This window comes from Ostrea edulis, chromosome 5 (assembly GCF_947568905.1).
Source record: "Ostrea edulis chromosome 5, xbOstEdul1.1, whole genome shotgun sequence".
Classification (NCBI taxonomy): Eukaryota; Metazoa; Mollusca; class Bivalvia; order Ostreida; family Ostreidae; genus Ostrea; species Ostrea edulis.
In genome coordinates, this window is record NC_079168.1 from 70,596,646 (window position 1) to 70,614,570 (window position 17,925).

General features: G+C 35.6%; 1 protein-coding gene across 1 annotated transcript in view; it reads left to right on the plus strand.

Moving 5' to 3' along the window:
* LOC125651060 (organic cation transporter protein-like) overlaps positions 1 to 5,007 on the plus strand; it is a 70,837-nt gene extending 65,830 nt beyond the window's left edge. Inside the window, exon 10 of the mRNA XM_056165385.1 lies at positions 4,731 to 5,007. Within this exon, the coding sequence (XP_056021360.1) occupies positions 4,731 to 4,827 (97 nt within the window). The 3' untranslated portion in view covers positions 4,828 to 5,007. The remainder of the gene's footprint in view (positions 1 to 4,730) is intronic.
* Positions 5,008 to 17,925: the final 12,918 nt, after the last annotated feature.

Genomic DNA, 17,925 nt, shown 5'->3' on the forward strand with positions numbered 1-17,925 from the left:
TCCCGCTCGAGAATTTTTCACTCATATGGAGACGTCACCATTGCCGGTGAAGGGCTGCAAATTTTAGATTTGTGCTCGGCTCTTAAATAGGGGGGATCTTTAACGTGCCACACCTGCTGTGACAAGGAGCTGTGGTTTTTCCGGATCGTCCCCATTTAGTGGCCTTTTACGACAAGCAAGGGGTACTGATGACCTATTCTAACCCTGATTCCCGCTGGATTCAGAACCCTTGCATTACTAATTAGGTGATCTCAGCATTGGGCTACCTAGCTAAGCTGATATACGAAGTATAATATTGTTACAACATAAGATTTAAACCTGTTTCGGAAATCTTACAAGAACTACCGTATCAATAATATTTTCTGCAGGTGGAAATTTTGTGATTTAATGCCTGATACGTTAGCTAGTCATATTCTGAATTTTCAATTTCTGCGGTTGTAGTAGTACGACATAAATGAGTTTGCAAAATGACTGTCACGTCAATCAAAAGTGAACCTGAAATTCTAAGCATATGTTTTGTAACTATAACAGAAATTTTACTTAACAAATGGAGTTAGGGGTGAGATCAAACGATCGGCGTCGGATAAAACTCTAAATTCAAATAGTTAGGATGGGGGAGGGGGGGGGGGTGAAAACCACCGTAAGTTTATATCATCCGACGTAGATTACACTTTAAATAGTGAGGAAAAAAGACAAGCGACTGTTAAAAACCACGGAATAATATTACATTGTAATAAACATTTAATAGATTATATTTTAATGTACACTTTCATTTGTGAATAAACAATAGAAAAGGTATACAGAGTTGTTTTTATATTCCTATGTTTTTGTTTGTTAATCCATTAGTTTCAACAATCATCATATTTAGTTTTGAAGGGGGTATGGGGTGGTCTTGGTGAAAACTATGTAAATTTAGTTTTGTCAGACAATGGACTTTTTATCTCGCCCCTTTGTGCTTTCTAACATGACCTCGGGTACGTAACATTCCGAATTTTCCTTCACTGTTAGAAAGGATCGGGCTGTAATGTAAAGGAAGGTCACTCCAAATGATACACATAACTCTCTCCAGGTCACTTGCATTTCGGTGAAATTTTAATACTTTGAAATATTTTCAGTAATGTTAAAGTCTGAACTCCATTGTAATTATTGTAAGATTTATTGCTGTATATGCACTGTTTGTATAGTGACAAGGGACGTTGTGTATTGCAAGATTTATTGCTGTATATACACAGTTTAGAGAGTGACAAGGGGCGCTATTGTATTGTAAGATTGATTGCTGTATATACACTGTTTGTATAGTGACAAGGGACGTTGTACTATTGTAAGATTCAGCAGCATTTTGTAAATTTTCGCACAACTCACAGCGAAAGATATCCATGAAGAATTTGAATATTTATATCGCTAATCGTGTTTCCATTATCATTTCATTAAGTTTCGAAACCATAGTAGGATATAGAATGCTCAGCTCAACATTTTGTTTCTGTTACACCACGTTCAGTTTATCGCAATTCACCTTTGAATTAGAAAGCTTTGGCCGATATAGATGAAGATAACGATTTATTGATTGATTGTATCTTGCTAACGTCTCGTTCTAGAATTTTTCACTCATATGGAGACGTCAACAAGACCGAAGAAGGGCTTCAAATTTAGGCCTATGCTCGGCGCTTAGGTCATCGAGCAGTGAGGGTTCTTTAGCGTGCCACACCTACTATGACATGGGACATCCGTTTTTAAGGTCATCTCCGAGGACCCGTGACATTCACACCTGATGCCGAGCGTTTGGCGATGGAACTATCACTACCCGTTTTAACGACTTGGGTCTGTCGCGACCGGGATTCGAACCCCGGCCTTCCGCATGCGGGGCGAACGCTCTAACCTCTCGGCCACCGCGACGGTGTATTGCGTTGTGTGACGACTGCTGTGCCGACACCCTGCGTTACAGTACAGACACTGAGAATTTGCGTACTTGAAAAGTACTGGGTCCGTCTAGCTTTAGCTTCCGGTACCTCCAGACCATATCACGATATAAAATAGAGGCGAATATGATCTTTCAACAATTTATTAAACATAAAACTAAACTAAATTGCATTAAACTTCCATAATATAGACATCATATAGCCGTTCTCTATAAAAGGAATAAGGATGGATGTTTCGGAGGGAATCGGAGAATTTGGTGGAAAGTGAATAAATATTCCCCAAATCATGAAATATAAATTTCTCTCTCTCACCTCACATCTTAAACTGTGAATTGATTAGTTTCAACCTAACTTTGATTCATAACTTCAGTGTTTTGTCACTATTATCACCAAAAATCAACACTTGGTGGAATCTTGGAGTTGGAGGAACACTGGTCTAATCAATAAATATATCTATCACATAATATTAGAACTTATAAAATCTTCTCATTAAATTTGTCTTAACAAATTTTCTTACATTTCTCCTTTCCATCTTCTCTAAATAAATTTCTTCTCTCAAATTTCTTTTTGATCTTCCCTCAAATGCTGGGATACAATCTCCGCCAAATAATTCAATGTTGCCTGGTTTTATACTAACCACGTCCTAAACTACACTGTACCAGGAGGCGCTCGGTTATTTTTCAGCCAATCAGAACGTTGAATCGTATTCCGTGCGTTGCGGTCCATGCAGATGAATGGAGGAGTTTGTAAATGAAACTAAGTAAATGTTTGTAATTCTAGGTCAAATGACATGTAAAATTCAAGCGAGCTTAACAATAAGCCCAAATATATAACACAAAATGTATTCTTCACCGATTCCCTTGATGAAATGACTTATAGCAAAAGTAAAGTTGAAACATCCATCCGAGATCGAAAGTTGGCGAACGGCCAATATAAAACATAGGTAAAGTTGTCAACAATGTGTACAAACATACCACATGAAATTACGATGCATATTGTGCACAGTTAGTAATTATAGATTACATAAGTAATATCAAGAAGATATTAATTACATATTGCATCAAAATATACCGTATTTGAGCGTTTACAACGAAAACTAAACAACATGAACACTCGAACATGCACAATCAAACTTTGTGCGTATGTTGAATACCTACTTCATTAGAAGTAATTAAAAGTTTAACTGATAACTAAATTAACTCATCATTTATATACAAATTGTATTGATGAGAATTTGAAGAGGATGTTCTTGATAGTCCAGACACTACACGACACAAATGAATCTGTTTGTAATACAATTTCGAAATGCAACAGAAAGTCTCATTGGTCCATATGTATAAGTCCGCCCAAATTCCCTTATACGAGAGTAGTCAGCATTAGAAAACATGACGGCCAGATGGAAACGAACTTCAAAGGAAGAAAGAGAAAAAGTTGTATTCTTGTGTTGTTGTCTCATAAATTAAATATAAAAAAAAATCCTAACATATTTTCCTACTATACTTGTGTCCAAATATACCTTCAAATATTTATTAAAGCCTCAAAGGACCCAAACATTCACAGCTTTTGATGATTTCATTCGTTGAAGTAGCCATGTTAGGTATCCGGTCAATTCGAATCCCGGCTCATTTCCATACTAGCACAATAGAGTCAAGATGTGAACTAATACCTCCATAAATATTTTCGCTAAATATTTTAAATAATATATCATCCTAGTTCCATTAAATGATAATTATTCAAATAGCTAAACTCATGGCAATGCGGCTTTCATTAGTCTGGGCCGGTCTCCATCTCTGCCACACGAGTGTTAAGTACCATAATGGGCTTATGTAGCATTTTCGTTATTCAAGAGCTTTTTTTACCTTTACAAAAACTATATCTTTTAATTTCTATTAATTATTCGTGTTGATAATTAATGAAGAGCGAATACATAACTTACAACCAATTTTATGAATAGATACCAATAGCAACAGAGTTCGAATTGACCGGCTACCTAACATGGTTACGTCAACAATCAAAATCATTTGAAGCTGCTAGTTTTGTGGGTCGTGTGTGGCCTTTATGAATATTTGAAGGTATGTTTGGACACAGGTATAGTAGGAAAACATGTTAAGATATTTTTATATTGAATTTACAAGGCAGGAACACAAGACTACACCGATAACGCGATATTAGGCCTCAACCGTGCGCAGCTTTTTGTGCCCCCGTAAATCGAAAGTTTTTATAAGAGACGGATCTGTAGCTCTCTGTTCCGTCACAATATTTCTTCAGAGAGCTACAGTTCTCCAGGTAGTAATTTTCTAGTCCGTTCATCTTATATTATCATCGGTCACCTGAATCAGCTCGAGAAAGTGGGCGGGCTGTAATCGGCCAATGAAAACTCTTGTTGTATTACATCAAACATTCAAACTGTTCAATCGTCTTATTGTGTCGTCACACAACGCAATACTATATCGGATAAAGCGTTCTAATTCAAAGGTGAATTGCGAAAAGTCTCTGTTATAACAAATTCAATATAAATCTTTCTCGTGGGAATCCAGGGTAGAATACGTCTTCAGTACCCTTTGCATGTCGTAAGAATAAATGGGGCGGTCCTTCGGATGAGACCGCAAAAACCGAGGCCCCATGTCACAGCAGGTGTGACACGATAAAGATTGCTCCCTGTTCAAAGGTCGTAAGCGCCAACAGAGGCCAAACTTTTCCAGCCCTTCTCCGGTAATGGTGACGTCTCCATTCGAATGAAAACTTTGCGAGCGGTATGTTAAACAATATACAATCAATCCTGCTTGTAGTGATACAAACCCATTTCTTTTTCAGCGAGAGTAACAGTGGGCCAGAAGATTTGGCAATGAATAATGGTGAATGCATCAAGTTGACACACACCATTGATGATGAATCTGAAAATGGAATATAGTGTATTGAAATTTAGACATGCTGTGCTGATATGTATGTTATGCTTCCTTGTGTACATCCCATAATAATGGTCTGCAGGCGTCTGGGCCACCAACGTTGACAATTTCTCAAATTTGAGATTTCTGAGTAAAGATTTTTTATCGCCCAACTGTGCCACCAAATAAATATTTTCTCAAACTCAGATGTTTTTGAGTTTTTCTTACGTTTAAGATTTTTCTCAAATGCGTGTGCCACCACAATATTTCTGAACTCAGTAGAGAAAAATACCTGAAATTTCTCAGAAAATCCCGAGATTGGTACATGTATAAAGCAACTTCAAATAAAATCTCAAGTGCATTTAATCACTATAAAATAGCTACCAGACGCCTTTGTCAACGCAGACGTCGTAAGAATTTAATTATAGTGAGGGCATTGAAAATCCTTGACAGGTCCAATCCTTTGGAAGGGTTGAGCGAGGGTGATAATTTTGACAGATGTTTTTGTCTCCGTCACCATTTTCTTTAGGGTTAAGGTTAAGGTTAGGTTAGGGTTATATTTAGTTTGATTTTTTTCTAAAAGTAGCTTGCAAATTTCGATTTTAAAAATAGAGATATATCAATAGAACCAGTTGCATTATGGGATCACATGCTTTTTGTTGCATTATTGGATCACATGCTTTCGATCGTAGAGTTAGCGATACTGCAGATGACTTTGTTTCACTAGAATTAGTTGTACTTATGTCCGTGGGATCTTTATAAAAGGTACGTATAATTAGTAGTAAATGAAGTGAGCATATACAATTTTTACATTGTTGTTTCAAATCATGCTAATACAGGTTGTTTTGATTTGGAAAATATTGATGAACATATTATTATGGAGGATACTTTCTTTGTTTTGTTTTTTATTTGAGTGTGTGGAGACATGTCAACATTAAGTTAACAGTGTTTGAAATTAACAATAAACCGATAGATCGAGTCTACTTCAAAGGGCACTGGTTGTAATTGAGATATACTAAACTGTCTATGCCCATGTTGAAGGTTGAAGTAGAAAGAAAGTAATAAATAGATGAAATAAATATTGCCTAGTTTTGTTGATTTGTTGTGTGAAATTGCAGCATGCTCGGAGAAACCTGATCAATGTTCCAATTTGTGCTTTCAAAGTACATCAGAAGTAAACAATGTTTTAAATCTGTGTTGTTTTTATTCAATGTTACGGTCTATGTACATTAGAAGTAAACAACGTTTTAAATCTGTGTTGTTTTTATTCAATGTTACGGTCTATGTACATTAGAAGTAAACAACGTTTTAAATCTGTGTTGTTTTTATTCAATGTTACGGTCTATGTACATTAGAAGTAAACAACGTTTTAAATCTGTGTTGTTTTTATTCAATGTTACGGTCTATGTACATTAGAAGTAAACAACGTTTTAAATCTGTGTTGTTTTTATTCAATGTTACGGTCTATGTCATATTGGTTTCAGTTGATTTTGAACACTGATTAATTGCAGATTGTTACAGTATTTTATGCACAAATAGATAGACGGCTTACCGATAGATTTTTTTCTTCTTCAATCACGTGTTATGAACATGCATAGTCACGATTAGTATGACCATTATGTATGGTAATGTACGTAATAATTTACGATGTTGAATCGTAATTAATTGCAACTCAATGCATAAAGAGTGACTTTCTGTTTGACAAGTATTTCCGAACTTCTGCTCTTTTTTACTTGTTTTTTCTGAAGGCATAAATATATCTTAATGTTCAACCCTTACATACGATAACCCTTATTTACCATACCCAACAAGTAGTGCTTTGTTTTTTTGTTTCGCGTTTTGACGCTTGTTTAAAGAGTCAGTTTATCATAAGCCTATCATTTGCAATAAATTCTTATGTACCCTTAGAATCAGAAATCCCTAAATTGTATTTTGCTTGATACAATATTTTTTATCTTATAGATGCTGTGAAATGGATTGGCCTTTGCAGTCTAATGATGATTCCATTCTCGAGATAGCCAAAGACAATGCATTATCTGTGTGTGCCAATTATCTTAGAAATAAGAATATCTATGACTATTTACATCTATTTGATGACAATGTTATTTGCACGCGCAGTGTTAATATCACATTTGGGGAATGTTCCCCTTTGTTAGAAAAGAAATGTGATGTTGATGGCATAGTTATGTAGTTGAAGGAGTTAAAAGCTATACAATTTCCAGTATATTACATGAACATTTTGCCCAGAGCTCAAAATAGTATAATTCCAATGTACTCTATTGTGAAGAAACATTTAAACCTTAGCAACTATACCACACATTCATTGTCTGCACTGACCAAATGCAATGGTGTACAGCTTAGCAGTTCCTATGGATGGCAAATCAATGTCGTTCTCCTTTCAGAACCAAACCTGCCTACTACGGTCCCCATTCCCAATGCTTTTCAATACATACAACTTGCATACCAGTACTTTTGCAGCTTCAAAGAAGCGTTCCAAGCACGTCTTTTGAAACTGACCAGCAGACAAAAGTGCCAGGACACTTTAAAAAAGAATTGCCTATTTGATGTTTCGAAATAGGGAATTTTGCTAAAAGATCAAAGTTTCATCATGGGCTTATTAGATGAAACATTGTCAGCAATCACGGTTCCAAGTCATCATCGTATCTCCGTTATTGCATTCCGGTTTGGAGAAAGAGATGAACAGGAAGTCGATGTAGCAAAGGATTTCCACATTGATTTAATTTCAGTTCTTACAACTCATATCGCAATAACATTGAAGAGTGCCTATGAAAATATGCACCTGTTTTGGTCTCGCGATGGAATACAGAGACTCGTTGGTTTTCATGGAACACTTACTCCATCGATGTCCTTTAGGGTTAGGGTTAGATAAGATAAAAGCCAATGCGTATTTTTATGAAGACCATGTACGTTCCATGATAGAGAATTATCCCATGGTGGTACCCTTCAAGTTTTATACCGGTGTTGAAGAACATTGCAGAACACATTCTCCAGAAATTACAATCTTTAAAAGACCACAACCAGGGCTTGGGCAAAATGATACCCACTTGGGAAGCCTATCAATATGAACTATGCAATGAAATGTTTTGGAGGGGCAAATTAAATTGTCACTCGGATTCAATTCTAGTCCGAAATTTGGGACCCGGGGATGGTGGAACTAATAGGGCCTTGAATCAAGCACTGAATGTGTTCTGGGGAAAACCACTCCCCCGCCCTTACATCATTGGACCCTCCAAGAAACACAACAGGATGTTTTCCTTTTGTGATTTATTTTTATCCTGCAATGACTCCGTACTGGGAAGCCGAACACTGCTGCTTTTAATTGAAGAAATGAAATGTTGTAGGGCTGAAAACAGTACCATTCCAACATTGCTAGCCCACCTGCGTCAGGTGAGAAAACCATCGTGGTCCACATGTGTGGTGTCCGTAACAGCGGAAAATATATGTGACGATTTGAGCAAAGCTGAACTCTTCCGTTACCCGAAGACATTTGGAAGAGCCTTACAGATGATCCAAGATGAAGGAAGAAATTTGAAAGCCATCTTGTTGGCTGGACGTTGTCATTTGCATCTAAATGTTTTCCCCTCTTATCGAAAACGAAACGGGTTCAAATGGAATAATTTCCAGATTTCAAAGATATTGTACGACGATCTATTTGAAAATGAGATTGACATCAATGTTGGGTATCTAACCATAAATATCATCCATGAGCTAAAAAAAAAAGAGGACTTAGTCTTCAGATGCCGGTTGGTCAATTCTTCCTCTGAGTTTCCCTAGGTTTGGGAGATCTGCCACCGGTTAAGAGGCCTTGATAGAACATTCAATGCTTTTGCAGCGGCAGCACAAAGGAGGGGGGGGGGGGTAGAATAAAATTATGAGCATTATAGATGAAAAAGTGGCAATTAAGCTATTTCCATTTCTCTTTATGTTATAGGTAAACACACTGACTGACACTGAAAAAGAATTTTTAAGCTGGATTTTGGACCGTGAAGCGTATTGCGAATGGATTGAAATGGAACCAATGTTAGAGATTTATTTATTTTCTATTGCATTGTATTGTTTTTATCTTAATTCTTGTGAAAATTTGAAATGTAACTGACCACGTGATTACAAATTGAAATATTTGAATTTTATAAACCGGAACTTATCTGGTTATAATTTTTACTTGTACAAAATATTTTTTTTTTAAGTTTTCTGTAGTTAACATGTGTGAAACAGAAGTTTTGATAACAACTGGAGATGAAAATACGCAATGCCTTTTTGCCGAGTTTGAAAGTCATAATTTTGAAGCTGAATCTTTCTTGAAAAGCGATTCAACCCTGCGTATAAGAGACTGTAGAATAGGCAATATCGCCCAAGATCTGGGGTTTTCTTTTACTGGGGACATTGATGGTATAGTAGAAAGTCTCAACAATTTTTCAGATATTACTGGTCCGTTTTCGTATATCAGTATATTACCGAGAGGAGAGAGAAGTTTAATTGATGTATACCCAATATTGAGAAAACATTTACCGTTACAGTTGTACAATTCTGGCGGTATGCAGTATTTGAAATGGACAAAAAGTTTTAAATGTTTAGAAGGGGATGGTTTTGATTTTCACTTTACTCTCTTACCAAGAGAAGGAAATTTGCATAATCCTAATTACAACAGACGTGAATTTCAGAAGTTGCAGTATGTTTATTATGAAGATTTCAGAAAGCAACTTTCAAATACTATAATGAATTTGGATGAAAAAAGTTTATACAGAAGTACAATGGAAAAAAAACGTAATTTCCGATATAAGAAAATTGCATGTTTTACCAGATGACCGAGAATTTATTTCGAAAACCCTCGACAAAAGTCTTCAAAAGATGCACAGAATTGAAAATTTTAATATATGTATCATTGCATTCAAATTTGGTGATAGAGATAATTCAAGTCCAGGGTTAGGTTTAGGATTAGGGGTTATAGTCTTTGTGTAAATTGTAACCTATATTAACACTTTTTGTAACTTAGAGAAGACCAAATGCAAAAAAGTGTAAATTGTAACTTAGATGTGTAAATTGTAACCTCAAAGTGTAAATTGTAACCTCGGTCACTCTGTGGTCAAAAACTCGATATTTTAGATTGAGTGACCACATGTAAAATGTATAATAGTTTATGGTATGTCCCAAGGAACATTTCTGACCAAGTTTGAGAATTTTCGTACAAATACTTTTCGAGTTAATTTCTCGACTTATGTTACAATTAACACTATTTACGAAAACATCTACAATAACGAAATCGGCAGGGTTAGGATTTTTATTTCGTTTCGGGGTCAAGATTGACGTCAGAACTGACCATCTAGGGGGTGGCACGCAGAATTTTTACGAAAGGGTACGACCTATATGCGCTTGACACTTAAGTTACAATTTACACATCCTAACCCTGGGGTTAGAACGTTTTCCTGATTTCTTGGTTAATTTCGACTTTTTCGGGGTAAATAAGACTGATAATGATTGAAATAGCATATATTAGGAAAAATAATTTTTTTCGACAGAAATTAAAGAAAGTTTCTATGAAAGACGTCGAAATTAGTCAAGTGACATTATCGCAGGGGTGATTTATTTTTTCGACAAAGAGGGGGTCACGAGCAATGCGATTAAGAATAAGTAATAGTTTTTGGACATTATCGCGGTTGTGAAAAATGCGAACAAAGAATAAATAATAGTTTCTGGTTTAATTTTTTGTCGAAACTAGTCGAGTGACATTATCGCAGATGCGATTTATTTTTTCGACAAAGAAGGAGTTGCGAATAAAGAATAAGTAATAGTTTTCGGTCTAAATTCCTTAAAACAATAAAATACTCTTTCAACAGAAATTAAAGGAAGCTATTTGAGACATGTGGAAATTAATCGAGTGACATTATCACAGGTGCGATTTATTTTTTCGACAAAGTATTGGGTGCGAACAATACGTCTAATGAATAATTAATAGTTTTCGGTTTAAATTCCTTTAAAAAATAAAAATAAGTACTCGTAACATCCAAAAACAAGAGGTCGTCCTGTTTCGCACTCCCTTTTTGGCTGCCATAATTTAACGAACAGAGTCGTAATAATTGTTGTTGCAGAATTTATGTTTCTTTAATGCAATCATTTCATATTTAAAGAAGTCCCAATATATATCTGTATTTAAGCTGTGCTCTCTTGTAACAAGCACTTTTGGCTGAAAATGGCAGTCCAAAGTGGAATTGTAAAATCTCCATTTCTGTAGTCGCGATTTATTTCTTCGACAAACTATGGGTTGCGAACAGTAGGTATGATGAATACTTAATGGTTTTCGGTCAAACTTCCTTGAAAAAATGAAACGAAGTACTCGTAACATCCAAAAACGAGATTTCGTACTGTTTCGCACTCCCTTTTTGGCTGCCATATTTATACGAACAGAGTCGTAAATATTTTTTTTTGCAGAATTTATGTTTCTTTAATGCAATCATCTCATATTTAAAGAAGTCCCAATATCTATCTGTATTTAAGCTGTGCTCTCTTGTAACAAGCATATTAGGGCTGAAAATGGCAGTCTAAAGTATGTTTTCGAAAATCTGCATTTCTGTCGTCGCGAGTTATTTTTTCGACAAACTAAGGGTTGCAAACAGTAGGTATAATGAGTACTTAATGGTTTTCGATTTAAATTCCAAGAAAAAATAATAAATATTCGTAAACTCCAAAAAGCAAAAATCGCCTTTTTCGCTAGACCAAACTGCTGTCATATCTTTACGAACAGAGTTGAAATTTTTTGGTGTAGAAAATTTATGTTTTTTTTAATGCAAGTACCTCATATGTAAAACTTATACGGTACCAATTTTGATGCACCAGATGCGCATTTCAACAAATAATGTCTCTTCAGTGATGCTCAACCGAAATGTTTGAAATCCGAAATAACTATGAAGTTTTAGAGCTAAATATAGCCAAAAACATATTTAAAGAAAAAGTTCCGTTATCTATCTCTATTTAAGCTGTGTGCTGTTGTAACAGGCGACTTCAGCTAACAGGCAATTTCGCTGAAATCGCCTAAGTCCATAAAATCGCAATTAATTACTTAACGAATTAATTTTTTGAACAACTAAGTGTGCCAAACTATTGGAAACCTTGATAAACCCTAACCCCAAGCCCAATTTCCATTCAATCTCCATTCCTTTTATGATTTATGCCCTAACCACCATTTTTGGACACTTAAGTTACAATTTACACTTTTTGGACCCCCTGGAAATCCTAATCCCAGGGAAATTAAAATTAATTAATTATGACTAAAGTGATGGACATTGTCCAAACTGTTTCCAGTATGAAAGGTATCTAATTATCTCAACTCTAAATGCTAACCCCAGGGGGTAGACCATTACTGTATATCCCATGTTAAACGTTAAGTTACAATTTACACTATTGAAAATGGTCTTTTCTCCCCAAAACGGGCGAGGGTTAGAAAAATCTGGTGTGCACTAAAGAGCACCTAAAAAACCTAGTTCAGGGCCACCAAGCATTCCAAAATATCCCAAGGAATAAGGGAACAACAAAGGTTTCAAAAGTGTAAATTGTAACTTAAGTGGCCGGGACCACTAATAAGCCCAAGTATATGTGTTTTGGGCCTAAAAGTTATTAAAATCACTTTTAATATTTTTTTCCGTTCCTAACATGTTACTAGGCATCAAATACAACACATATCCAAAAATTATAAAAACAAATCCCCCAATTATTAAGCATTTCTAGGTAGTAGACCATCAGAAATTGAGCCTTAGTGAGATTTCTGTGGAGAATAATGTACCCAACTAGAGGGCAATATTTGTACGAAAATTCGACTACTTTTTGAGAGGTGGGGGTTAGAAATAATATGTTTTGGGGTCAAACTAAGGCCCTAACCCTGGGGGTCAACCCTCTGTAGTCATAACCCTAGAAGACCAAATGACCTAAGTTACAATTTACACTTTTGATTTTTTGACCCCCTAGGGTTAAGGTCAGTTGATGGAATTTCAAACTTTTTTGACCATATCTGGGGAGATCTAACCCAGACCTGCCTAACCCTGCAAAAACAAAAAAATCCTAACCCTACCCCTTACCGTAACCCTGAGGGGTTACAACTTAAGTTACAAAAAATGTTAACATACATATAATTACATAGCACAACCAGCCACAAGACATTTGACCTACTGCCTGAATTGAATAGTTGACCTTGACCTAATATCTAAATACAACAGTGGGTGTGTCGAAGCTTAGCTGGCTGCCCTGTAATCCCTCATAGGCTGATTAGCAGCTGGATTAACAAAGTGGTACAAGTTTAATATTTATTAATTGTAATCGGAAGCAAGATGCAAATTTACATATATGGTGGAAATGGTCGCATACAAATATTTTGTGGGAAACTGGGGAGGCGGTCAGTGTGCCAGTTTGACTACCAAAGTAGGGGCAACACAAGGGATCCTATGTGGATATAGGTGCCCGAACCTGAACGGGTGACCACGTAATACGAAATTACCCAGCCCATTAACACTCCTAAGCCTATACCCCCCTAAAGCACGCCTCCTCGAAGCAAGTCCTGAACAGAAGAGAGCGAGCGTCTCAAAATCCCCATTTTCATACTAAAACATGACGTAAAGGTTAGAAAACGTAGGACAACTGTTGGATAACAAAACATGACACTTCATGACGTGGTTTCTTGACTGCTGGAACCACACAAACTCCAATAAATGCCTTTTCATTGAATTCTGAAAAAAGTCAACGCCAAATACATCTGAGATAAAATCAAGTCATTTATTTACATGAAAATAGAATAGATCATGTGATTGACTTCAAAATTAACCAAAATTGACCAGGCTTGACATTCAGAATAAACAACGACGAACCGATCAACAATCTTCAAGTCCAAAATTAGATTTAGATTTAGAAATTCATTTCAAAATTAAGGATTATCTCCCTCATGCATAGCTCTTATCCTTAAACGAATTTGACTCCACTTTTTTGGCACGCTGGTTTTGGCTATATGATAGCTCTAAAACTTCATTTGTTATTTCGGATTTCAAACATTTCGGTTGAGCATCACAGAGGAGACATTATTTGTCGAAATGCACATCTGGTGCATCAAAATTGGTATCGTATAAGTTTTACATTGAAATTGTCGATAATTATCGGAAACAAAAACTGCAATTAATGGAGACTAATGATATGGATCTAGGGTCTTTCTGCTATGGAAGGTGCTGAAGATCCAAAGAACAAGGTGGAAATATACTCAATCTAATTAAAATTAGATGTTAGATTCGCTTGCATACTTTCCTAAAGAGCTATCTAAACTCTGTTTGCCTATGTTAAGCTGTCATCAAAACTAGTCAGACTAGGCCCTATAATAGATTATGGGATTCTGAAAGTTGCAGGAAGGCTAGATATATTTAAGAAGCAAAACATCCAATCATATTACCAAATCCTTAACAATGTCATTTTATGCATACAGTAAAACCCAGTCCTCTGGCATTAAAGAAGTTAAACGGTAGATATTCACCTGGAACTCCTTATGTTTGGTGATGGTTTTGAGAAATTCACAATGACAACTCCCAGGTCCAGACTTCAACAACCCCACATACAAATCCAGCAGCCGGTCCTCCATCTCTTGTGAAGGAATTACATTTTCTTCTACTTTTTCACCGAAACACAATTATCAAACATTGAAGTACGTACATATGAAAGGTGAAGATAACGAACAGTGATCAATCGCTATCGAAAATACATGTCTCACATCTACGGACCAGATCAATTTACATGCTTTGTATTATAGGGGTGGAAACACGGGGTGATTTATAATATTATGTTGAATTACCCCGATGCCATTGCTTTTATATCCTTCATGATACAACTATTCATATATTAGTAATCAAACTGGTTTCTTATATGTTTTCATATCACAAGTTGAATTTATATTTTCTTTATATGTTGTGATCTTACAAGAGTTGATCAATGTTTACAATTTTCGCGTGGATACAATAATTAATTGAATGAATTCATGATATAGAACTTTCGTGAATCATTGTCTATTACATAAGTCTTCTACATTTGATAGTCGAGAAAACGAAATTTGGTGAATAGCCAGTCTTGCAAAATTACACAAAAACAATGTTCTCGCAGATAATTTACAGTATATCCTGAATTTCCAATTCAATATTTCCATGTGTGACTGAGAAAATGAGTAGCAATTATGAATTATTTGAAATTTTTCAAGTCCAGTCCAACGGGCTTAACTGTCAAAACATATTCAACCGGAACCAAATAAAAAAAAACAACTTGACCTTAATGTTCTAATGGTATATATATATACCCAAAATTTCAGTTGAATATATACATTTGTAAAAGATTATGAACGGAAAGCGAATTATTATTTAGGAATATTATGAGTACGTACAATGCAGTCTGTGGTCAATACCACCTGATTAGATAATTTCTCAAACATGGCAATAAGAGACATGTATTTTAAAATACTTTTATGATTAAGATTAATTACCTGAGCAATAGATGGATATAAAAACAAACTTTCACCACCACAACACTGCCTATCTATGCATGGTTTCACATTTATCAATCATTCAAAGGTACTACTCAACAAGAAGTTTGTCATATACATTATTGATTAAAATGCACTTTAAATTGGTTTACCTTTGGAGTCAGGGTGTGAAATCATTGCAACATTGTAATAATTAAATCACGGAGTTCAATTTTAACTTTCATCTATCTTGAAATTTGCATCAAAAAATTAATCATGACAAGAAAACACATTTAAATTTTTAAAGAAGTCGAAAACATTTAAAAACTCGAAACGAACCATTAGCTCAGGTATATATTTTGTTTTCACTTAACACACACATTCCGCATCTCAGCAATATTTACATTTATGAGCAAATTATCCTGGTAAATCTGAATTAAGGGTTCTATTTGTAATCTAGCATATTGACCTTCTTTGAAAACAAACACATTGCAAATCATAAACATTCATACATTTACAAACACACTGGTACAGACCTCTCCATTAAGGGAAGGGGCGATTTTAATATGAAAAAAACCCATATCAGCATATTAAAATCAACTTCCATGAACTGGAAAAACTGAACTGAAAAGTATAACAACTTTGACATATAGGAGTCATAAAGACATTCAGCACATACCTCAATGGTAGTGTAGCGGACAGTATAGAGGGAACATCTACTGTCTCGCTAGAGAGCTAGCTTTTCTGGTGATATGGTAGAGTCTCTCTCTTGATCACGCAAGTTAAGCAACGGTGAGCGAGATCAGACCGCTGTATGTTAAAAACTGGTGGCAGCGTAGTGACTGGTGTTTAGTGGGAGGCCGGCTTCAGATAGAGTCTCTTGGAGCTCTAGGACTTTGTGTCCATGTACGAACGCCCGGGGACGACGGTGGTTGTCGTCGGGAACTGTGGGTGCCGTTGCTGAAGAGGTGCCAACAATTAGAGAGGACTGCTCCATTGCCAAACGCTCGGAATTTACAAGTGAAAATCACATGTCTTTTGAATATGACATTGAAAATGGGTCCCGTGTTGCGACAGACCTTAGCGCATTTAAGTAAGCGTAAGCGTTAATCATGGGTCTAAATGTGTAGTATTTCATCTTCAAATTGTGACGTCTCAATATGAATGAAAAATTATCGACGGGATGTACAACAACCAACCAACAGCCCAAGTCTAAGGGGGTGTTTAACTCTCAAAATTATGATAAGACAGATTATTATAAGTTAGATAAAGTCTGGGATCAAGCGATTTACCTTGTTTTGTTTGCTGCTTGAGAAACAGTTCAGGTCTCTTGGATTCAGTCCCTTTGAATTAGTTTTCGGTCATACAGCTAGAGGTCCTTTGCCATTGTTGAAAGAAAGGTGGTTAGCTGAAAATTCTTCTCTTTTATCTTTTAGACTATGTAATTAATTTGAAAGAGAGATTTTACAATGCTTGAGAATTGGCACAAGAAAATCTCGAGAGTTCTCGAGCCAGAATTAAAGCTTGATATGCCAAAGGTGCCACGAACAAAAATTTGATTTTATACCAGATGATAACGTTCTTGTATTTTTGTCTATTCCAGGCTATTTTTATATATTTAAACGTATAGTGGCGACGGTGTTGATTTTGAACCAACGCAGACAGCGGCAGATAAGAAGAGGAGGAGTTTTCAGAGACCGGTTAAATTGACTCTGAATCAAATCATGTTTTAAAAAAAAAAAAAAAAAAACAACAACAAAAACAAAAAAACATCCATATCAAAAATATTTAATTCCTATCTTTATAAACTTCTAAAAGGTCTGCTTAAAGTGGAATTCATTGGTTGGCGTCAATCCCTCACTGTGTGAGGGCTTGTGGTGCAAATTTTGAACACCTCCAAGGAATTATACATTATATGCATGTTCCATGTACTTTATAACTTGTATTTGTACTTTCACTACATGTTATTTTCTAGTCAGTCTCAAAGGGGGATCACACTTTACCTGACACCTATGTACATGTTTCAGCAGGTCTTGTTTATTCAGGTGATCCCCCTTAATGGTTTGTTATACATTTTACTTAACAATTTACCTTATGTCATTCAATAAATGACACATTCGACAAAGCTGCATTACAGTGTTGGGTTATTTTTCACTGCTTTGACTGATTCTTCTCATAGGATTTATTAAGGTATGAGGAAGTAAGTAGCGTATAATTGATGTGAAATTTTAATTGACAGGTCCGAAATCTTCAACACTAGTCTGAATTTCGCTGCTGCCAAAGGCGAGAAACGACTCAGTGACCTGGACCGGTAAATGTCCTAGTAAAAATAAACAAGTGACTTTGAGCATGCGCTATTGCTATATGCTTTTGGGTTTGAGACTAGTTTAAAACATGTTGAGAAACTAAAGAAATATGCTTACAAGTGTAATGTAATGGATAAATAAGTCAATATTTCATGATTATTTAAATACATGTACATATTATTAGAGACATGTTATGTTCGCAACATATAAACTGAAATTAAGAAAACACGTTTTTTGTTTTTTTTAAATACTCAAACTTTAATTTATTTTTCAAAATACAAATTTAAATTTCATATTTAAATTACGTCAGCAAATGACCACCCACC